Consider the following 24,460-nt stretch of genomic DNA (forward strand, 5'->3'; position numbering starts at 1 on the left):
CTATTCCAAACTGTTGGGAATGACTTGCTGTTTGGAATATTCCATTCATTTCTCATTGCCTTGAAATGCTATATTTATTAGACTACATTCAAAAAAACACTCTTAATCATGGCCATGTTTCCATGAAGCAGATGCCAGACTACTTGTAGTGGAGCAATATTATACGTGTTGATATTTCCTAGGAAGTTTTCTTTTCGAAATGTTGTCAGTTTCAATTTTCATGTATTACAGATGAAGTTACGAATGCTTTTGTAAAGTACCTATTAAAGCACACAAAAATCAAAGAGAAAAAAGTATGTACAAAAGTTGGTTGACAGTGTTAGTGGAATTTGTCACAGTATATTGAGTTTCAGTGAAAGGGTCTATCTCCATTTCTTCAAGTAATGTTAGTGTCCTAGAAGAAAGAATAGGATTATGTAGACGAACAAAGACATTTTCTTTTGGACTGTCGATTTTCTGATTTATCTACGATTTTCGTTCATTGCTTTCATGATTTTGATGAACTACCTTGCTTGATGCCACCCTCGTCCCCTGGCTTTTTATTTCCAGAGAGAATTGCTGACGGTGTCAGATACTGCTTTTTTATTTTAAAAATTCCTTTATTGCTTGATGGAATCTGTTTCCTAGTATTTAAAAAAGTGAAGTCGACAAGCAGTTTCCTTTTCCTGACAGCTGTGTGTCTAAATTGCACACTGGGTGCACATAGATCTCGGCTGTAATCTGCAACTTTTGGGGATTCCCTGACGCGATCTGACAGTTTGGGTAACTATGTCAAGCGCCCCAACCTTCTCACGCTCTCCGCCAAAGTCCATCGCTGCTCAAGCAGTCTAAGGAGCGGTAGCTCTGGCTGTCAGCGCTGACTGCTCCCACTGTCCGGTTCTGCGCTTGCCTAGTACCGCCTTCTGCCTCTCTGCACTTCCGTCCTGTTTCTTTTTTTCCTTCCGTTTAACTCAGTTCTCGCTGGGAGGGGGGGTTCTGCACCCGCCGTGTCTCTGACCTTTTCTGGGGCTTCATGCGCAGGGATCGATAGGTGAGCTTGGGGCGATTGGACGAGGGCCAATGGGGGCGCCGTGTGCCCGGGAGTCTGTGCCCCGGCGGTCGGTGCCCGATCGTGTGGAGGAGGTCCGTGGACCGGTGACGGCGGGATGGGGACGTGTCCATCAGCACTAGAGGTCGGGCCCCCCGGTGCTCAGTCCCTGCCGGAGCGGCCGGGGCCGTTCGCGGGGCCCGGGTCTGGAGGCCGCGGGAGGAGGGCGTGTGCCCGGGGGCGGTGGGAGAGGGACGGCGCTGCGGCCGGGAGGGGGGCCCGAGGAGCGCGTCGGGTGGAGGCGGGGTGGTCCGGGAAGACGGGCGCCCCTGCCTGGGCTGACTCGGTTACCGCCCCGCCTCTTGGTTCTCCTTGTATCCTTCCTGGAGTCTGAGCGGCTCTCCAGTCGGGTCGGTGACTGCTTCTTGAGGCGTGGTGTTACTCAGTCCGGCATTAGGGAAGGATCTCCAAGAATCCCGTACTTGTTGTCTCATTGAATAGAAACATTGTTTGTTTGTTTGTTTTTCTTCTCGAAGGTTACTGACTTATTCAGAATCACAGTTTGTTAGTGGCGAAGACTGGAAGTTGTGTCTCCCGACTCCAGAGAGAGTGCCTGCTTTTCCACACGAGGAAAGGCAAATTACTTTTAAAAAGATTCTTTTGAGAAACGGCAACCAGGATCAAGAAATGAAAACGTAGACCTTTCATTAAAGCATTGCTTTTTGTCGTTTTCTGTGTAATCAGTAATCAAAGGTTTAGTAACAGTGGGGAAATTGATAAACAGTTTAATCAGGAGTATTTTTTTAAGTTTACTTATTTTGGGGAGAGAGGGAGAAAGAGAGAGAACCCAGAAGAAGCAGAGAAAGAGGGAGAGAGAATCCCAAGCCGGTTCAGCACTGTCAACGCAGAGCCTGCCGTGGGGCTCGCTCCATCCCACCATCCCTGAGATCTTGACCTGAAAGAGTAGAGGCTTAACTGACTGAGCCACCCAGGTGCCCCAGGTTGGGAGTATTTTTTGTAGCAGTTTTGGTGAAGACTTAATGTTACTTCACTGAGTATAATGTTTTATTTAAACCTACTTTTTAATGTAAAAATTTTTTGTGAACATCAAGAGAGCTTTAAACTGTTAAAAATCCCCAGGAAGCAAATATTTAGGTTTTCCCAGTGAAAACTTTTATGCCCAGCAGCCATTACATGATTGTGTCAGAGTCCTATTAGATAGTTGTTCTTCGAGCATCTGCTGTCCTTTCTGAAGGTGAAAGGCACTGACGCTCTTCGTATCTATTGGGTTGTATAGTTTTATAGGGCAGGAGCATTCAGGAGCCACCAGGCAGGCCAGCTCTTTTAGGACCTCATTCCTCCTGTAACTCAGCACAGCACCAGAGTTGTCTACACTTTTCCAAGACAGCAGAAAATGAACAAATCCCAGGTAAGTTCTTCATTCCCCACATTATTTTGCAGTGGACTTGGTGAGATTTGTGAGTCCCATACTAATGGGAAATTAGCAATAGATAGAAATCTACCTTTACAGAAAGTAGTGACAGATCAATAGCAAGACTAAAGTGGCTTCTAGATACATACTGATCATTCTATATCTTAGAGTTTCTAAACTGAGCTACAAATAACATCTCTGTTGTTTCTGATAATCATGGAGAAAGGAGGACACAGTCTTTTGGATACAGACAGAATTTTTACAAGACACAAAGACTTCTTGGATGATATCTTTTTTATCTTTTAACCTTCCTGTGACAGCCCTGAAATGAGTGCCTAAAACTATTCCTCACTGAAAGTAAAAGGGTCCAAGAGATAGCTCAAGTAGTTAATTTAATGATAGTCTTGTTCGATCCTGGTATTAAACCTGATACGTTTAGGGGTGCTTAGGTGGCTCAGTAGGTTGAGCTTTTGAATTTGGCTCAGGTCAGTATCTCACACTCCGTGAGTTTGAGCCCCGTGTCAGGCTCTGTGTTGACAGCTCAGAGCCTGGAGCCTGCTTCAGATTCTGTGTCTCCCTCTCTTTCTGCCTCTCTCTCGCTCACACTCTGTCTCTTGCTCCCTCAAAAATATATAAACATTAAAAAGAAAATAAAAACCCTGATACGTTTAGAGGAATGAATATGGCCTGCATGCTGGTTAACAAGAACTCTCCATGAGTACTTTAACCAGGTTGTGTATGCGAGTTTTATAGCCGATCGTTTAAAGTTAAATTCTCCAGTAAGTCTGTCTGAGCTTCTCCGTCAAATTCATCCCATAGCTTTCTGCCTTGGTTTTTCTTCTTCACTGTTTGGGATCTGTCCAGGTAAAGGTTGCCAATGATTCAATTGTATTTACTGACCACTCTTTCCAGGAGACTCTTTGTCTCTTTTGATGGATACTGGAAAAATGGTTGAATAATACTGTTTATTGTTTTGAGTACTTCTAAAAATATGTAAATTATCTTCATGTGTAATTGACAGGCATTTTCTCTTCTTAGTTCACTAATAATTTGACATCTATCCATATGTAGCTTATTTCCTTTTTTTTTTTTAAATTAGAATCTTAATCAGGCTGCGGACTCAGTGCAGAGGTCAGTCTCACGACAGTGAGATCATGACCTGAGCCAAAATCAAGAGTCACGTGCTTTACCACCTAGACACCCCTGTAGTTTGTTTCTTTTAATGTTGGCTTTTCCTGCTGTGTGGCCACACCGTATTCTAAATACTATATTTTACTGATAGACTTGTAGGTAATTTGCATGTTTCATTAATATAACAGCTGCTGTGAATATCCTTGTCATTCTCTATGGTAAATGCAGATGTATCTCCAGACCCTGGAGCATTGCTTCTCAGAGTGAGGACCTTTGGCCAGAAATGGCAGCGTCACCTCGAAACTTGTTTGACATGCAGATTGTGATCCACCATCCCAAACCTACTGGAAGAGAACTTCTGGAGGCCAGGCCCAGCAATCTGTGTTTTTAGGGGATGTCCATGTGATGGTTGATAACACATTAAGTTTAAGAATCACTGGTCCAGTGTCCAGTGATTAATATTTTTGAGTTACAGGATATTAGGATTTCTCATTTTTCTAGGTAAATTGTTACTCATCAGAAAACTGTGTCTTCTCCAGATACAGAAGTTATTCCTACTTCAAATGGTTACAAACTTCACTGTTTAATTTGTATGTGTCTGATTATTGAGTTTGTGCAAATTTCATAAATTTACGGTGTATAAGTGTTCAGCAATTTCAAGAGTGGGTGGAATTCTTGCACACTTATTGTTAGAATTATTTCTTTGTATTTAGTGGTTTTTTTTTTAAATATACATGTATCTCCCCCCACCCAAGAGAGGTAGTGTGAGCTGGGGAGAGGGGTAGAGGGAGATGGATGGAGAGAATCTTAAGCCGACTCCACACTCAGGGTAGAGCCCGACATGAGCCTGCATCCCACGTCCCTGGGGTCAGGACCACAGCAGAAATCAAGAGTCTGGTGTTCAACTGAGCCACCCTGTATTATGTATTAATATTTAAATATATTTTTATTTGCACTTTTTAACTGCTTGTTGCTGGTATGTTATTTTTTATATATTGACCTTATTTCCAACAAGTTTTCTACACTAATTTACTACATCTAATTGTTTATCTGTATATCCTAAAAATTTGGATTTTTTATGTATACACATGTATAATCTGGGAATAGTGACACTGCCATATACTTTTCCCAGATTTTGTACTTTTTTTCTATATTGCCCTCTTAGGTCCTCAAATATATAATATTAAATAGAAGCAAGAGTAGGGGGGAAACTTTCCTTTCAGTATGGATTTTTGCTGTATTTGTTTACATTTCATAATGGCATCAAGGATGTCCAGTTTATTCCTAGTTACCTAGAATTTTTCTTTTCTTTAATGAGTGCCAATTAAATTTAAAAAAAAATTTAATGTTTATTTTTGAGAGAGAAAGAAAGAATACCAGCAGGGAAGGAGCAGAGAAAGAGGGAGACAGAGAATTCAAAGCAGGCTCCAGGCTCTGAGCTGTTAGCACAGAGCCCAACTTGGGGCTCGAACCCACGAACTGTGACATGACCTGAGCCGAAGCTGGACGCTTAACTGACTGAGCCAACCAAGCGCCCCAATGAGTGCCAATTAAATTATTTAAAATGGTTTTGAACATCTATTGAAATAGTCATATGATTTGTCTCCTTCATTTTCTTAGTAAATTACATCAAATCTTATGGAATTAAATTTAATGTAAAATTAATTACAACAAATTTAAATGTAAAACTAACGAGATATGTCTGAAATAAAGCTAACTGGGTCATGGCAATGTTTTGTTTTAGAATTATGTATCTGTGTCCGTGAGAGACATTGAGCATTGAGGTATTTTTTCCTGGTGGGGGACATGTTCTTGTTAGGATTTAGTATTTAGTGTCAAAGATATGTTGAATTCATAACAAGAATTCTTGAGTATTTCCTTCTGCTTTCTCCCCAAGATTGTGTTTTATTTTGTTTCTACTTCTTTCTTAGGTATTCATTCATAGGTAGGGACATCTTTACCTGGAATTAGTTTGTTTCCCTCCCTTCCTTTCTTTCTTCATTGTTAAGTAGGCTCTGTGCCCAGTGTGGGGATCTATCTCATGACCCTGGCTTACAACATCCCATTTGTTTCCTCTTTCTCCCAGCCTCTGGTAGTCCCCATTTTATACTCTGTTTCTATGAAATTGGCTTTATGGTGAGTTATAGTGTATGATATTTGTTTTCTCTCTGACTTAAGTCATTTAGCATAGTGCCCTCAAGGTCTGTCCATATTGTCTCAAGTGGCAGGATTTGCTTTGTTTTTATGGTTGAATAGTATTCCATTGTGTGTGTGTGTGCATTCATATATTTATTATATATGCATGTATGTATACATGCATTATCTTTACCCCATTCCTCTGTTGATGAACACTAAGCCTCATGCCTCATTTACTATCAATAATGTTGCAGTGAACAGGGGATTACAGGTGTCTTTTGCAGTTTTGATTCCATTTCTTTTGGATTTGTGCCTAGAATTGGATTGCTAGATCATCTGATAGTTCCATTTTTAATTTTTTGAGGGACCGCTATAGTGTTTTCCAAGGTGGCAGCACCAGTTTACATTCTCACCAACAGTGAATGAGGATTCCCTTCACGCCACAGTCTTGCCATTTGTCATTTCTTGTCTTTTTGATAATAGCCATTCTGAGAGGTGTGAAAGAGATACCTCATTGTGGTTTTGATTTGCATTTCCTTGATGGTTCATGATATTGAGCACCTTTGCATGTACATATTGGCCGTTTGTAGGTCTTTGGAAAAATGTCTGTTCAGGTCCTTTGCTCATTTTAATTGGATTATTTGCTTTTTGGTTTTTGAGTTGTATGAGTTGTTTATACATTTTGGATATTAACGTCTTATCAGATACATGATTTGTGAATATCTTTTCCCATTCTGTAGGTTACTTTCCAGTTCATGGACTGTTTGCTGGGCAGAGCTCTTAAGTTTGATAAAGTCTTGTTTGAGCTTTTGTTGCCTTGCTTTTGGCATCTTATCCAAAGAAAACATCATCCTAGAGAACAATGTTGAGTTTCTCCCCTATGTTTTCTTCCAGGAATTATATGGTATCAGTTCTTATGTTTAAGTCTGATTCATTTCAGGTTAATTTGTATGAGTGGTGTAAGATAGGGGTATGGTTTCATTCTCTTGCGTGTAGGCATCCCGTTATCCCGCCACCTTTTACTAAAGAGACCATCCCATCCCCATTGTGTGTTTTTGCAATCCTGTCAAAAATCAGTCGACCATATATGCGTGGGTTTATTGGGGGGTGTCTCTTCTGTTCCATTTGACTGCAACTGTTTTTATCACTGAAATAAGTCTCCCTTTCACTGCAGTTGGTATTCCCTGTAATGTACCTTAATTAGGCCTTCATTCACTTCGTTCATTAACCATTTATGAATAGTTAGTACGTGTCCTAATGTGTGCCAGCTGGTGAGGATTCTAAGAATGAGACATCGCTCTTTATAAGGAGAAACTCTTACAACTGTGTAGGGCATTAAAAGAAACTCACGTGATTTTGACGTTACTGTAAATCCTACGGTGGGGATCCTGTTTTGTTTTCCTTATGATTTTTCATTTCTGGTTAAAAATGAAAAGACAAGATTTTCAAGCCTAAAATAACATAATTGTTTTTTGTATTGGGTGACGTAACCCATTGTGTTTGTTCTTGTTAGGCTTTAGTCCCTCCATCTGACAATGTATTTCTTCCCTGTGCTTTTTCTTGGTTGTGTGGGGCACCCCGATTGAGTGGGAGCCGGCAGGGGGCGCCAGTGAAGAATTCACTCAAGACAGAACAGAGGAGATAGAAGTTTACCGGATACCCTGCAAGGGAGCAGCGGACAGGATGGCAAAGGGGAGACCGTCTGCTCCTAGGCGGTGGTGAGGGGCTGTAGTTCTAGAGTAGCTGTAACTTTTCCCCCTTTTTTGGTAATCTTAGGCACTGTGCCTGCCGTGGGCAGCCCATTGATCAGTGAGGGCCTGTGGCTTAATGAGCCTGTTCACGTCAGCTTGGTGGTCGTGGTCGTGGTCGCTGTGGGTCCTTTTGCCTTGCTCAAGCTTTGACTGCTCAAGCCTGTTGTCTACACAAGTGGTCTCTAGAGGTTGTTCGTTTGTATTTTATTGGATTATTTTGTTTTGTTTTTTCAACACTGCATCAGTCAGCTTGTGTCGTAACAAAGGGTTCCTAAATTTATTTTTTGTTTGTGTCTGTGATCTTAGGGGCTAAGGCGTGGCTCTGTTCCCTGTGCTGTGCATTGTGGGGTCAAGGATGAAGGATGATGTCTCTGAAAACTTCTCCCTGAAGTGACACATTTCCGTTGTACTACTTTTCATTGGACAAAGCAAGTCACATGGCCCAGGTTCATGTCAGAGGCAGGATTTGTAATGTACCCTTAGGGGCAGGCAGGGGGGCCAGGACTTAAAGTTTACTCCTTCTAGAGTGGTTCAGTATTTAAGTTTTATTCTAATATTAATTATCATTTAAGTTTAAATTGTGGTTATAGTTTGTAATTCTTTCAACATATAAAAGGACCTTTATTATTACTGCAATTCGACCTTTACATTTACTTCAGCCATCTTCTGCTATCCCGTATTTTGTGGAAGTCCTCTGAAGTATTTTGTTTTCCTTAATGAAGAATATTTGTAATACTGTTTTTCAGACGGTTTCATGGGGCACCTGGGTGGCTCAGTCGCTTAAGCATCCTTCTCTTGATTTCAGTCCAGGACATGATCTCACGGTTCCTGGGATGGAGTCGTGCTTGGGGCTCCACACTCACAGCATGGAGCCTGCTTGGGATCCTCTCTGTCCCTTTCTCTCTGCCCTTCCCCTGCTTGTGCTCTTTCTCTCTCTCAAAATAAATAAAGAAACCTAAAAAAAACTCTTGAAGCAGTTTCATTAAAGGACAGAGCTGGTATGTCAGGATTGATTTGGAATCGAATATATCTCTTGATTGGTGAATTCGAATTATGTGCCTGGAAAAATACTATGTTAAGTAAGTTTTCTGGATTAGCTAGGGCAATCCTACACCACCTTTATGCTGTAGGTACTGAAATTACAGAAGCATATAAGGATTTACATTTGGGATCTATATAGAATAGTTCATTTGCAGAAAACGCAGTTTGAGAAGTGGACAAATTTGAGATCTCTTGAGTCCGAGTCTACCAGGAGATGCCTCTTCTGCCAATTTGCTACTTGAAATGTGGGAACCGGAACTCACATTACAAATGATACTGGAAGTGTTCTCAGTGGTTCCTGAGGTGCCTACTGGTTTTGAAAATGACTCAGGAAGATCTTTGTGTGCTGCTGATTTTATCATCGTGCTCCACCTCACTTCTTCATAGACTTGTCATGTCTCAGTGTATTCTCCCACTTCAGGTACTTAAGGAACCTCAGCCTTTATACTCACAATACGTAGCTGCATCAACAGGTAGAAACATGTTATTTACATATATTTTTTAACTCTTTAATGTTTATTTTTGAGAGAGAGAGAGAATGAGAGAGGGAGAGACAAAGACAGAACATGAGTTGGGGAGGAGCAGAGAGAGAGGGAGACACAGAATCCCAAGCAGGCTTTATGCTGTCCATACAGAAAACGATGTGGGGTTCAAACCCGTGAACAGGGAGATCATGACCTGACCCGAACTCAGACGTTTAACCAACTTAGCCACCCAGGCACCTTCGGCTTTTTCCTTTTAAACTGGAGAATCAAAATTTGTAACAAAATGTATTGATAGTATACTTATGTAATTCATAAATATCAACTTTGGTAGTACTCAAAAATATTCTTTTTGTTTTTAAAGTTTTTTTTAACGTTTATTCATTTTTGAGAGTAGAGAGAGACAGATCATGAGCAGGGCAGGGGCAGGGAGAGAGGGAGACACAGAATGCGAAGCAGGCTCCAGGCTCCAAGCTGTCAGCACAGAGCTCCTTGCGGGGCTCGAACTCACGAACTGCGAGATCATGACCTGAGTAGAAGTCAGACGCTCAACCGACTGAGCCACCTGGGCGCCCCAGTACTCCAAAATATTCTCTAAGGTGGAAAGTGATCACACATTTTGAAGACTTGGTCTAGTTTACTCTGTGATCCATTGCATGAATTCCTTTATGGCCCTTTCTGTCCTCACAGATCTGGGGTGGATTCTCAACTTTTTCTCCGCCATTTGCCCTCTTCTCATTTCGCAAATGTGTTAATGGAGCCCCATCTTTGCTTTCACTGGGGACCACGACCCTGTGTTCATGAGAGTACGGGTTTCCTCTTCGCCACCAGCTGTTCTTCAGTGAGACCCCACAAAGAGCTAATTTTGTTGCTCGTTTGTTTTAGTCTGTCTTGTGCATACTTCACCCTAGCCATTGTAACCTGTTACTGCATGTTTTCTTATCAGAATATGTGCTCCTTGAATACAAGAACAGTTTTATTAATCTTAGCATTTCTAAGAATTGGAACAGTTCCGGATACATTGTGGGATTTGGTGATTTTTACATTAATAATACCCTGAAGCAATGGCATAGTGTTTGTTAGATTTCTCGTCTTCCCTCAAAGCCTAAAGCCAAACACACCTTCTGCAGACTATTTTGGTAATCATGAGAAGGATTGGTTCCCATACAGCTTTTCCATGTCACCCAATTCTGAACATTTCAGATTGAACAGAAATCCCAGGGATCAGTATCATTTAAGGATGTGACCGTGGGCTTCACCCAGGAGGAGTGGCAGTGCTTGGACTCAAGTCAGAGGTCCCTGTACAGGGACGTGATGCTGGAGAACTACAGCCACCTTGTCTCAGTGGGTAAGGACTGTTTTTATATAATTCCAAGTAGCGTGTTTTGATTGTGTTATGAGGCGTATAGGCTCTGTGCCGCGTTGAATGATATTTAAGATTGGAATTCAGGAGTCGTTGCCGATTGACCGCCATTGGGCACCAGGAAGGTAGTTGTGTTTCCCTCTCCAGTGAAGTGTTCCGTGGCTTCTTCACTGAGCAGCTGCAGCGTTTTCCTCCTCTTCCAGAGGCCCTGAAGTCTAGGCCACCTGGTCTGAATCCTGAATGATTTCACGTTGACAGGGTCCTGTGCTACCAAACCAGAGGTGATCTTCAGGCTGGAGCAAGGAGAGGAGCCATGGATATCGGAGGAAGAATTCCCAAGCCAGAGCCTCCCAGGTGGGTTGATACATACGGCACCGATGAACATCAGGACATTTATTATCTTCCCATGATTAACCCAGGGCTGGACAACTTTGGAATGTGTTTTTAAGGTATCTGTTTAGAAGTCATAATCCAGTGAGTGACTGAGAATACTGGTTATTGAACCAAACCTCCAGATTCTGCTCTCACGAAAAATGTTCTCCTGTTTGATTCACGTTTTGAATATTCACCAATTCTTACATTGGTCAACAGACCAATCTTTGCGTTCCTCCCCTTTGCCATCGTTTTCCTGCATGAGTCTGTGTTTCTCAAAGCAGCGTCAGCCCCGACCTTACCTGCGTTGTTGCACTGCATTCCTGCTGTTCCCAAGCATTGTTTCATACACTGATTTTCCGACTCAAATAATTTTTGAGTGCTTGCTGTTGTCTAAATACCATAGTAGTGAGAGGCGCGTGGGTGGCTCAGTCAGTTGAGTGTCTAACTTCAGCTCAGGTCATGATCTTGCTGTCCATGAATCGAGCCCTGCATCGGGCTCTGTGCTGACAGCTCAGAGCCTGGAGCTTGCTTCCGATTCTGTGTCTCCCTCTCTCGGCTCTCCCCCACTCGTGCTCTGTCTCTCTCTCTCAAAAATTAATAAATGTTAAAAAATTTTTTTTGATTAAAAACAATTAATAAATGCCATAGCAGTGAAAGAATAATGTGCCAGTGACTTTATAGAAGTAGCGCTAGTGGCCAAGAGATACATGCAGAGATGGTCAACATCACTAACGTGAGGGAGATGCACATGCGAGCCACATCACACCATTTAGAATGGCTAGCACCAAGAAGACAAGAGAGAACAAGTGTTGGCGAGGATGAGGAGAAAAGGGAACTCTTGTGCACTGTCGGTGTTGGTGATGTAAATTGGTTCACCTACTGTGGAAAAGGGTGTGGAGATTCCTCAAGCAGTTAAATATAGAACTGTCCTAGGATCCCGCAGTTGTATTTGGGAACATACCCGAAGAAAATGAAAAGAGGATATCGAAGAGAATATACACATTCATGCGTATCACGGCCTTATTCACAATAGCCAGATCTGGACACAATCTGCGTGCTCGTCAGTTCATGAATGGCTAAAGAAAGAAAAGAGAGTAGTATTATTCAGTCATGAGAAATGACATCCTGCCACTTTAAGAGAAAGACAGTTACCGTGTGGTGTCACTTATATCTGGAATCTGGAAAAGGGAAACTCATGATAACAGAGGGTACTGTGGTGGTTCCCAGGGGATGGGGTGTGGGAAAGGAGGGATGGTACAAGATCGGAAGAGTACTAAGTAAGCCCTAGAGATAGCAGATACCATATCAAGAATGCAGACAGTATCGTATTGTGATCATCACACTTGCCAAGACACCAGAACTGAATCATTCCAATCACTAGTAAGGCATGGGAATTGTGTAACATAATAAAGGTGCTGATTATTGGTACAGTAGCAGTCATAATACAGTTTATAATTGTCTGAAACTAACATGTACACCTTGAATTTATACACTTATATGTCTCATACATTTAAAAAGTAGCACTAGAAAGAGATACTTCTGCGTATTAACGCTGTGTAGGGGTAAAAAATGATCATGGAAATTAGGGCAGAGTTAAATTGTGCTGCTTTAAGAAGAGTACTCAGGGGAGACCTAAAGTAGGAGATCAGCCACCATTAGAGCAGCATTTGAGTGAAATGTTTGTGTGAGTTGGGCGGTTTCTGCCTCTTCTCAGCAAGGGGAATAGCACCCACTAAGCCAATGAGCAGGAATGTGTTTGGTGTGTTTTGGGAAATAGCGGAAAAAAAAAAGTCACAATGGCCAAAGGGGAGTGAGTGATTGATGAGTGTGGGACAGGAAATGATGTCAGGCAGTTGTGGTCCCCAAGGTAAATATCATAAATCTTATTAAAGATCTTAATATTTTCCTTATTAGTATATTTTGGTTAATAAGTAATGTGTGATCTATGTTTATATGATGTTTCTCGCCTCTGGAGAAGATACTGGGAAGAGTATAAGCACTACAGATGTCACTAGAGGATGCTTGTTGTTTTCCTTAAGGGTGATTATGGTCAGTCCCGATTGGAAGGCATGGAGGTAACGAGAGGAGGGTGGAATCTCTGTGTGTCAGGAAGAAGAGTAACAGAAAGGGAAGAGAGGGTGGGACTTGAAGGATTTTAAAGAATAATGGTTGAAAGCTTCCCAAGTTCGGCAGAAGACCTAATAGTATTCATTGAGGAATCTGCGTGAACTCCAAGTAAGATAAATGCAAAGGGATCCACGCCAATGGCATGTCATGATTACATTTCTGAAAACAAGAGAATGTTTCAAAGTAGCCGGAGAGAAACATCTCCTTTTCTTTGGAAATGATAGTGGATGTTTCAGCCAAAAGCATGGAAGCTAGAGGGAAACGATGCCTTTTTTTCTGAGTACTGAAGGAAAAGAACTTTCAGACCAAACTGGTATCTTATGAACATATATTCATGAAAGGAGAGCTGAAGTTATCATACAAAGGAAAACTAAGAGAAAATGTTGGGAAACTTAACTTTTACTGATTTATTAAAAAAATTTTTTGTAACATGTATTTACTTTTGAGAAACAGAGATAAAGCACAAGCAGGGGAGGAGCAGAGAGAACGGGAGACACAGAACCCAAAACACGCTCTAGACTCTGAGCTGTCAGCACATAGCCCGACGTGGGGCTCGAACTCACAGACCATGAGATCATGACCCGAGCCGAAGTGAGACGCTCAGCCCACTGACCCAGCCAGGTGTCCCTAGCAAACTTAACTTGTAAAAATGGCTAGAGGAACTCCTCTGAATAGAAAGGAAATAACTCAAGAATGTTGGAACTTCAGAAAAGAATGAACATTGGAAGTGGAAAAAATAAGGATAAATATAATGGAGTTTCCTTCTCATTATTTTCTGAAATCATATTTGATTGTTGAAGCAAAATGTAGAAATATCCTATGATTTGATGCTCCATGTGTGGGGAAAATATATAATTACATTTAAAAGATATAATAAAGGGATTTGGATGGAATTGAAGTGTTACATTTCCCTTGAGTTGGTAAAACGTTGATCTGAGAAGAATGTGATGAATCATATATGTGCCTTTTACCTAGAAATGGACTCAAATACCTCGAACAACCACCAAAAAAATGTATGAAGTGGTACACTTAGAAATACTCTCAAGTAGTTACCTGCATAATCCTTGGCAAAATATCAGCAAGTAGAAAATAGTGGTGTATAAACAGAATCCTACACCGTGACTGAGTGGTTTATATGCAGAGCATGTAAAAGTGGTTCAGCATTCCAGAACCAATCAGCGTAATCTACCATAGGCTGACAAAGATGCTGTTATACATAAAATTGCTTTATTAATTTCCTTTCAGATTGTTGATTGCAGTTGCATAGAAGCCTCACCTGATTTGGGGGTGGTTATATTGTGGCTTACAGCTTTTCTGAATTTATTTATTACCTCGAGTGGCCTTTTTGTAAATTCCTAGGGATGATTTGTAGTTAGAGGGAACTTTTCCAGTCTTTCTTTAAGGCCAAAGAATTGTTTCCTTAATCCCAAAAGCAGATGGTCGCTCTTGGAAGAAAAACTACAAATAATTCTTAGGAATATAGATGCAGAACTCCAAATAAAGTCCAACGGTGTAGGAAAAGAATTATATGCCATGACGAATTAGGATTTATTCCAAACCTGCAAGCTCATTCAACATTCAAAAATCAATTAACATAACCCATCCCATCAGTAAGCTGCAGAAAGAAAAACTGTATGATTCTTTGATAGGATCCTTTGATGCAGAAGAAGCATTTAACAGAATCCATGTATGATTAAAATTCAGCAAACTAGGAATAGAGAATTTCCTCAAGTTGATGAAAAACATCTACCAAAAAATCTGTTAGCATCACATATAATAAAGAGAAACTGGATGCTTTCTCTCTAATATCAGGAGCAAGTCAGGGCCATCCAGTTTCACCACTCTTATTTGACATCTTAGTAGAAATCCTAGGTAATGCAACAAAACAGATATGAAAAGTGACAAGGGAAGAAATAAAACTCCTCTTTTTGCAGAGATTCAATTGTCTAAGAATCCTAAAGTAGCACACTCCTACAACATAGAAGTCATTTATAGGAAGGTTGCCAGATACAAGCTTAATATTCAATAGGCATTTGCCTTATTAATATTTTAGTTGTAGTTGTCTTTTTATTGGTGAGTTGTAAGCGTTCTTTACATATTCTGTATATCAGTCCCTAATTAGGTATATAGTTTGCAAGTATTTTCTCCTGTTTCTGGGTGGTCATTTTAGTATCTTGGCTGTGTGCTCTGCAGCAAAAGAGTTTTTTGTTTCATGAAATACAGGTTATCTGTTCTATCTTTTGTCACTATTGGTTTTGGTGTTATATCTAAAAGGCCTGTGTCTATCCCAAGGACAGAAAGATTCATTCCTATATTTTCTTTAAGTGAATAGTTGTTACATTTAGGTCTGTTACCCACTTTTGTGTATGTTGTGAGAAAAGAGTATAATTGTTTTGCATGTAGATATCCAATTGCCTCAGCATCAGTTGTTGATAAAGGTGTGTGTGTGTGTGTGTGTGTGTGTGTGTGTGTGTGTGGTCTTGACAATACATCGTTTTGATATACACACACACTCACACATCCATTTCTCCTACCCCCAAACCCATACCTCTGTCAACCGACAGTATGTTCCCTGGATCTGTAACATTACTGTGTTTGTGTTTTTCATTTTTCAAATTCCATGTAAGCAAGATCAAACAGTATTAGTCTTCCTTTGTCTGACTTCTGTGACTTTGCCTAATGCCCTCAGGATCCATCCATGGTGTCTCCAAATGGCAAGATTTCATTAATTTTTATGACTGCGTAATATTCCACATGTATATCATATTTATAATATGTATATATACATAATACATACGTATGTAAAACATATAAAATATAGTATGCATAATGTGTTTAACTTATAACTATGTATTCTTCATTTGTTTATATAGTGCTACAGTGAAAAAACATGTGTATGTCTTTTCAGGCTAGTGTTTTCATTTTCTTCAGATATATATACCCAGAAGTGGAATTACTGGATCACATAATAGTTCTATTTTTAATGTTTTGAGGAACTGCCATGTTGTGTTCTATGGTGGCAGCACAGTTCAGCCTCCCACGAAGAGTACCTAAGGGTTTCCTTGTCTTCATATCCTTATAAGCACTTGTTATGTTTTGTCTTTTTGAGAATAGTCATTCCCATAGGTGTGAAGTGCTATCTCATTGTGGTTTTGATTTGCATTTCCCTGATGATGAGTGTCGTAGAGTACTTTCTTCAAGTACCTGTTGGCCATCTGTATGTCTTCTTTGGAAAAATTTCTATTCATATCCTCTGCCCATTTTAAATCAAATATGATTTTTCTTATTGAGTAATATTAGTTCTGTTTTGGACATTAACCCCTTATCAGATAAATGGTTGCAAATAGTTTCTCCCATTCAGTGGATTGTCTTTGATTTTATTGATGGTCTGCTTTGCTTTTTAGTTTGATGCAGTCCCACGTGCTCATTTTTGCTTTTGTTGCCTTTGTATTTAGGGTCAAATACAAAAACTTACTGCCGAGATTGATGTGTAGCCTACTGCCTGTTTTCTTCGAGGACTTTCATAGTTTCAGGTTTTGTGTTCCAGTCTTCAATCCATTTTGAGTTAGAGTTTGTGTATGATGCAAGATAGCGGTTTAATTTCACTCTTTTGCATGTGGCTGTCCGTATTTCCTAACCCCATTTATGGAAGAGGTGACTGTCCTTTCCCTATTGTATATTCTTGCCTCCTTTGTCGTAGAGTAGTTGACTTAGATGTGGGTTTATTGCTGGACTCCGTGTTCTGTTGCATGGATCTGTGTGTCTGCATTTATGCCAATAGCATACGGTTTTGATTACAGTAGCTTTGTGGTATAGTTTGAAATCAGCAAGCATGCTACCTTCTGCTTTCTTGTTTCTTCTCAAGACTGCTTTGGCTATTCAGGATTTTTTGTGTGGGCTCCTGGCTGGCTCTGTTGTTTAGTGTCCAACTATTGATTTCAGCTCACGTCATGATCTCACGGTTCATGAGATCGAGGCCTGTGTTGGCAGCTGCGCTGACAGTGCAGAGCCCGCTTGGGATTCTCTATCTGCCCCTTTCCTGCTCACATGCATGTGTCTTCTTTCTCTCAAAATAAACAAATATTTAAAAAAACACACAAAACCTCTTGTGGTTCTACCTACAAATTTTAGTATTATTTCTTCTAGTGTGAAAATTGCTATTGGTATTTTCATAGGGATTGCATTGAGTATGTAGATTGCTTTGAGTAGTAAGGACATTTAAAAAAAACTTTTTTTTTAATGTTCGTTTCTGAGAGACGGAGAGAGAGCATGAGTGGGGGAGAGGCAGAGAGACAGGGAGACACAGAATCCGAAGCCGGCTCCAGGATCTGAGCTGTCAGCAAAGAGCCCACTGCAGGGCTCGAACTCATGAACCATAGGATCATGACCTGAATTGAAGTCGGTTGCTTAACGGACTGAGCCACCCAGGTAGCCCAGTAAGGACATTTTAATGCTAATCTTCCAATCTAAGAGTATAGTATATCTTTCCAGCTGTTTGTGTTGTCTTCCATTTCTTTTATTGGTGTTTTCTAGTTTTTAGATTACAGACCTTTTTCCTTCTTGGTTAAGTTTATTCCTAGGTATTTTATAATTTTTGGTGCAATTGAAAAGGTAAATATTTTCTTAATTATTTATTATCATTATTATGTTGTTATTAGTGTATAGAAATGCAGCAGATTTTTATATCTTGTTTTTTCTTTTTCTGCAATCTTAACCTAATTCATACATCCATGCCAACATTTTTTTGGTGGAGTCTTTACGGTTTTGTATATATTACATGACTTCACATAGTGATAGTTTCACTTCTTTAGCAACCTGGATACCATTTATTTATTTATTTTTGTTCTCTGATTTGTGCAGCTAGGACTTAATTCCATTACTATGTTGAATAAAAGTAGGAAGAATGGGCATCCTTGTCTTGTTCTTTATGTTAGAGAAAAAGTTTTTAGTTTTTCCCCATTGAGTATGCTGTTAGCTTTTGTTTTTTTATATATGGCCATTATTCTGTTGAGGTGCGTTCCCTTTAACCCCACTTTGTTGAAGGATAACCTTATGATTTTTTTCCTTTATTTTGGTAATGTGTGTCATGTTGATGGATTTGTGGATGTTTGACCATCCATGCGTGCCTGTAATAAATCACACTTGGTTACGGTATATCTTCCTTTTAATGTATTGTTGCGTTAAGGTTGCTAATATTTTCTAGCATCTGTGTTCATCAGGGATATTCTGTCATGTTCTGTTCTTGTAGCATCATTGTCCGGTTTTGGTATGATGGTAATGCTGGCCTTGTAAAATGAGTTAGGAAATGTCCCTCCTCTTCTATTTTTTGGTGGAGTTTGAGAATGGTATTCTATTTTAGGTGATTTGTGGAATTCATCAGTGAAGGTGTTTGGTCCTGGGCTTTATTTGGTGGGTGTGGGGAGGGGGCTTTATTTTTAGGGAGGCTTTTTTTCCTGATTCAGTTTCCTTAGTATTAATTGGTCTGTTCAGATTTCATGTTTTATTTCATCATGATTCACTCTTGATAGACCATTTTTCTAGAGATTCACGCATCTCATCTAGAGTGTCAAATTTGTTATGACATAATTGTTCATAGTAGTCTCTTAAAATCCTTTGTGTTTCTGTGGTACGAGTTATAATATTTTATCTTTTCTGATTTAATTTATTTGAGTCCTCTGTGTCTTGGTTAGTCTAGTAAAAATTCAGTTTATTTTGTTTGTCTTTTCAAGGAACCAGCTCTTAATTGTATTGATCCCTTCAGATCATATTTCATTTATTTCTGCCCTGATCATGATTATTTTCCTTCCTTCTGCTAACTTGGGTTTCACGTCCTTGTTTTTTTCTAGTTCCTTGAGATGTAAGGTTAGGTTTTTTGTTTGTTTGTTTGAGAAGTTTCTGGATTCTTATTGTAAGTGTTTATCACTATGAATTTCCGTCTGAGTACTGCCTTTCCTGTATCCTTTAAGTTTTGATATGTTGTATTTCCATTTTTATTTGCCTCAAGGTATCCCTTGGTTTCTCTGTTGACTCATTGGTTGTTCAGGAGAGAGTTGTTTGGTCTCCACTTATCTGTGAATTTTCCAGTTTTCTTACTGGTAATTGATTTCTAGCTTCATGCAGGAAAGAAGCTTGATTGGGTTTGGGTCTTCTTAAATTTGCTAGGATTTGTTTTTTTGTCTTAATATATGGTCAGTCCTTGAAAATTGTTCATGTGTACTTGAGAAGTTTTCTTTGTGGATGAAATGTTTGTATATCTCTGCAAAGTCCATCTGGTCTAATGGGGTATTTCAGGACAATGTCAATTTTAAAATGACAACAACTGAGGATTGAACATATTCTAGTGCTCTGTGTTTGTATTTTCCCCTCCCTATTTTATGGTTTTGATGTCAATTCTTGTATCTTTTAATCTTCTGTATGTCTTAAGTAATGATTATAAGTAATTATAGTTTTTTTTTGTACTTTGGTCTTTTATGTTGCATACTGCTTTTGTAAGTGATTAACCCACTATCTTCACAACATTAGGATATTCTGAATTTCACTATATATTTGTTTTTACCAGTGAGATTTATATTTTAATATGTTTTCATGTTACTAATTTGTATTCTTTTGTTTCAACTTAAAGCAATCCCTTTAACATTTCTTGTGAGGCTTTTCCGGTGTTGGTGAATTCTAGCTTTTGTTTGGGAAACTCATTTATTTGTCCTTTGATTCTAAATGAGAACTTTGCTGTGTATTGTTGTCCAGTAAATATTTTTCTTTTCCCATTCTTTGAATATACCATGCCACTGCCTTCTGACTGGAAAAGTTTCTGCTGAAGGATCTGATAATCTTATGAGAGTTCCCTTTTCTGGAACCAGTTGTGGATTTTTTGCTACTTTTAACATTCTCTCCGTGTCTTTAGTTTTTGGCACTGCATCTCATAATGTGTTTCAGTGTGGGTTTTTTGAATTCAACTTCCTTGGAAATTTCTGAGCTTCCTGGATATGGATTTCTTTTTTTCCCCCCAATTTGGGGAAGTTTTCGGCTATTATTTCTCTCAGTGAATTTTCTGCCCCTTTCTTTTTCATCCGCTTTTGTGATTTCTATAATGCAAATGTTGGTCTGCTGTATATTGTCTCATATGTCTCTTAAGCTGTGTTCACTTTTCCCCCTGCTCTCACTGGGTGAGTTCCACTGTCTGACTGCAGATTACTGATTCATTCTGCCTCATTGTTCTGCTATTGAATTCCTCTAGTATTTTTCAGTTGTCTTACTGTATTTTCTGTTTGGTACTTTCTGGTACTTTCTTCTTGTTGAGGTTCTCACCGTGTTCATCCGTTTTCTCCTGAGTTCGATGAGCATCTTTATGACTATTATTTTGAACTCCTATTAGGTAAATCACTTGTCCCCATTCCATTAAGGACTTATTCTTAGGTTTTTTTCTTGTTCTTTTGTTTTGAACACACATTTCTTTGTGTATTTTTCTTGATTCTCTGTGTTGGTTTGTGTTCATTAGATAAAAGAGCCACCTCTCCTAAGTATTGGAAGAATGGCCTGGTGTAGGTGATGAAGCTTATCATTCGACCCTGACTTAGCTCTTGGTTGCCTGTCAAATTTTCATGGTTGTCTAACCAGCCTCTTTTATTTGTAGTGGCTTTCAGTAGTTGAGGGTGTTCCAAGACCTGTCACTGTCCCAAGGGGAGGATCTCACTCAGCATCTAGATTCAGGCTGATTGGAAGGGAGATCTTCAGACGGTATCTCTTAAAGTATGCAAATATGTCCAGTCCTGTGAGACCGGAAGCAGAAGTGATGCTGGCCACCAGAGCTGGGGAATCTAAAAGTGTTCACTAGGCAGTAGGCGCCCAAGTATGGTGGAGGAGTATACACACTGCTTTCCAGAAGACCCTGGCGAGCTGGAGTGAGGCAGAGGGAGAACGCGGAGAGAAGATACCCTCCAGCTCGAGTGAATCAGAGGGAGAGTGCACTGTTGGTGCTCACTTGCCATTGTCGGATGATAAACCAGCCTTGCGTTAGTAGGATAAATCTCACGGGGTCTTTGGTGTAATCCTCGTAATGTGTTATTCGATAACATTTGCTAGTATTGTGCAGAGTATCTGTGGGTCTGTATTCCAAAGATGTTGCTCTTAGTTGTTTTAGACACTGAACTGTAGTTGTCTTCTCTCATCATGTCTGAGTTTAGTGCCGATGTAATATAAGGCTCATGTAATTAGGTGGGAGGTGTTCTTTTCTATTGTTTGCAGGAGTGTTTGAATAATCAATATTAATTATCACTTAAACGAGTTTAAAAATTCACCAGTGAAACCATCTGGACCTGGGCTTCCTTTATGGGCAGTTTTAAAATGACTGCAGTGTGTTTACTTCTTACACTTTTTTTCAGATAGCTTATTTCTTCTTGAGTTGTTATATTTTTTCCGATTCTAGGAATTTTTGTATTTCAGCCAAGTTATCAAATTAGTTGACATACAATTCAAAACATTCACTTATATTTTGTTTTTGTAGCGTAGAAAACATTCCAGGTTTGTAATGTTAGTACATTCTATCCCTAGCGTGTGTACTGCCTTTATTCCACAACTTCAGTAATTTAGTTCTTTCAGATACGTTTATTTATTTTTGAGAGTGTGCACATAAGAGTGAGCAGGGGAGGGGCAGAGAGCAAGAGGGAGAGAGAGAATCTCAAGCAGGCTCCACGCTGCCAGCACAGAGCCCAATGCGGGGCTCAATCACGTGAGTCATGAGACCATGATCTGAGCCGAAATCAAGAGTTGAGTGCTCAACTGACTAAGCCACCCACCTAGGCGCCCCATAACTTCAATAATTTGACTGTTATGTCTCTTATTTCCATGTCAGCCTAAATATAGTTTAGTCAGGTTTATTGATATTTTAGAAGAGTCATCTATTGCCTTTCTTTTCTGGTTTATTAATTTTTACTCTTCTCTCATTTCCCATCCTTGCTTGCTTTGGATTTATATTACTTTTTTTTCCCCATTGTTATCAGTTGTATAAGGCAGATTATTGATTTGGGCTTGTTCTTTTTTAATGTGGTTATTGCAGGATAAATTGACTTCTAAGTACTGTTTTCTGTGTGTCTCAAGTGTTCGTATATTTGGTCTTCATTTTTACTCAAAGTGTTTTCTTAAGTTTCCTGGATATTTTTCCCCTCTATTCTATTCAGAGATGCATTGTTTAATGTCCCATTTGTGAGTTTTCAAAATTCCTTTATATGATTGATTTATAATTTACTTCCATTTTGGTGGGAGAACCTTTTAAAATGTATTCTGGGGAACCTTCTGTATGTACTTCTGAAGAATGTGTAATCCTCTCTTTTTGAGTGGAGTGTCTTATGTATATTTGTTATTCTGGTCACCTGATAGTGTTATTTTTATCTTTTTTTTCCTCCTATTTGTATTCTAGCAGTTGTTTTATCCATTACTTAATTTGGAATTTTAAAGTCTTTAATTATTGTTGTTGTGTGTATTTTTCCTTTGAAGTCTGTCAGTATTTGCTCTAGTCTCATCGTCAGCAATGTAGAATTACGTGGATTTATGTCTCCTTTACTAATGGACTGTTTTCATTATATAATGTCCCTCTTTATCTCTAATAACGTATTTTGTGTTAAAGTATATTTTGTCAGATATTAATATAGTTCATTAATTCATTCATTAATATGAATTCATTAATATTCATTAATATTAATTCATTCATTAATAGGAATCTAAGTGTGTCTCATGTAGACAGCTTGTGTTTGGGACCTGACAATTACTGCTTTTTGATTGGATTTCTAAATCCATTCCCAGTTTTCTGTTATTGGTATGACTGGATTTACTCTTGCCATTTTGCGTTTTGATGTTTATCTGCCTTATGCCTTTTTGAACCCATAGTTCAAACAAGTACCTTGTTTTTCATTAAGTGAATGTGTTTTAGCATAGTATTTAAATTCTTCAATGACCTTTTCACTTATTTTCATAATGGTTGTTATTAAAATTTTCCTAAGAAATTCACCCTAACAGACTCCACTTCAGATTTATACCCCCTCATCTACAGTGAAATATAGAAATGTCATTCATATATAGTTCTATTTCTTCTACTCTATTTTTGTGATATTACTTGTATACAGAATAGATCTGTGTATGTTTAAATTCCAACAATACATTGTTGAATTACTACTTTATGTTCTGAGATCAAGACCTGAGCTGAGATTGAGATCAAAAGTCAGGTGTTTAACTGGCTGAGCCACCCAAGTGCTCCTCTTCTCTTACTTTTGGGTTTAGTTTTCTCTTTCCTAGTTTTTAAAGGTGGACACAGCTGTAGTAATTGAAAACTTTCTTACTTAACACAAGTATATTTTTGTGTGTATGTATGTATCTCTAATACAAATACATATGTGAAATTTCTTTTTTTGGAATACGTATTATAAAGTATATTTAAGATATGTATATATTTCATACATTGGATTTTGTATATATGTGTGTACACACATCTAACACACAAGTATTAAATTTGTGTCAGATAAGATGGACTATCACAAACTAGTGGCCAACACAAGTACATTTTTGTGTGTATGTATATATCTCTAGCACAAATACATATGTGAAATTTCTTTTATATGGAGTATGTATTATATACAACATATCTAATATATGATGTATAAATTTCATGTGTGTGTACACACACATATATCTAACACACCTCTATGAAATTTGTGTCGGATAAGATGACCATCACAAATTAATGGCTTCAGCTGCTTCCTGTTTAAGAATCTAGAAAAAAAAGGAACAAATTAAATCCATAGTAAGCAGAAGAAAGGAAGTAATAAAGATAAAAAGTGATGTAATTCAAATCAGAGGAATAAATGAGAAAATTAGTGAAACCCAGAGCTGGTTCTTTTAAGGTCAGTAAAATTGACAGACTTCTAGATGAGACAAATTACTATTATTTTTTTTAATGTTCATTTAGTGCAAGCAGGGGAGTTGCAGAGAGAGAGGGAGACACAGAATCTGAAGCAGGCTCCAGGCTCTGAGTTGTCGGCACAAAGCCCGACGCTGGGCTCTAACTCACGAACTGCCAGATCATGATCTGAGCCGAGGTCAGACGCTTAACCAACTGAGCCCCCTAGGTGCCCTGAGACAAATTATTAATGTCAAGAATAGGAGTGGCAATATCACCAAATCTTCTACAGATACTACAAGTCAAATAAGGAAATATTATGCCTCTAACTTTATGAATTCAACGATTTAGATGAAATGAACAGTTTCCTGCAAAAAAACAACTACTAAAGCTCACTTCAGAAGAAATAGATAGCTGTTCCACAAAGAAGACCCAGGGGCTTCATTAGCGAGTTCTGCCACATGTGGAATAACACAAGTTTTACTAAACTCTTCAAGAAAATCCAGGAAAAAAGGTATACTAATTCATTCGTAGGCCAGCATTTTCCTAACACTGAAAACGGAGAAAGACAGTACAGGCATACCTCAGAGATACGTTAACAAATTTCAGAACCTATGTGGAAAATTTTTAAAGAGATAATTTTGATGAAACTCATTTTCATGATAGCTATACCTCTGATTATGGAGCATTTTGTGGTGAAGGGAGTTTTG

General features: G+C 39.1%; 1 protein-coding gene across 1 annotated transcript in view; it reads left to right on the plus strand.

Moving 5' to 3' along the window:
- The window catches only part of LOC102900951, an 80,970-nt gene that overhangs the window by 7,811 nt on the left and 48,699 nt on the right, over positions 1–24,460 (plus strand). The window contains 2 exon segments of the mRNA XM_045041015.1: positions 10,204–10,348; positions 10,622–10,717. Coding sequence (XP_044896950.1) covers positions 10,204–10,348; positions 10,622–10,717 — 241 coding nt within the window.

This window comes from Felis catus, chromosome D2 (assembly GCF_018350175.1).
Source record: "Felis catus isolate Fca126 chromosome D2, F.catus_Fca126_mat1.0, whole genome shotgun sequence".
Taxonomy (NCBI): Eukaryota; Metazoa; Chordata; class Mammalia; order Carnivora; family Felidae; genus Felis; species Felis catus.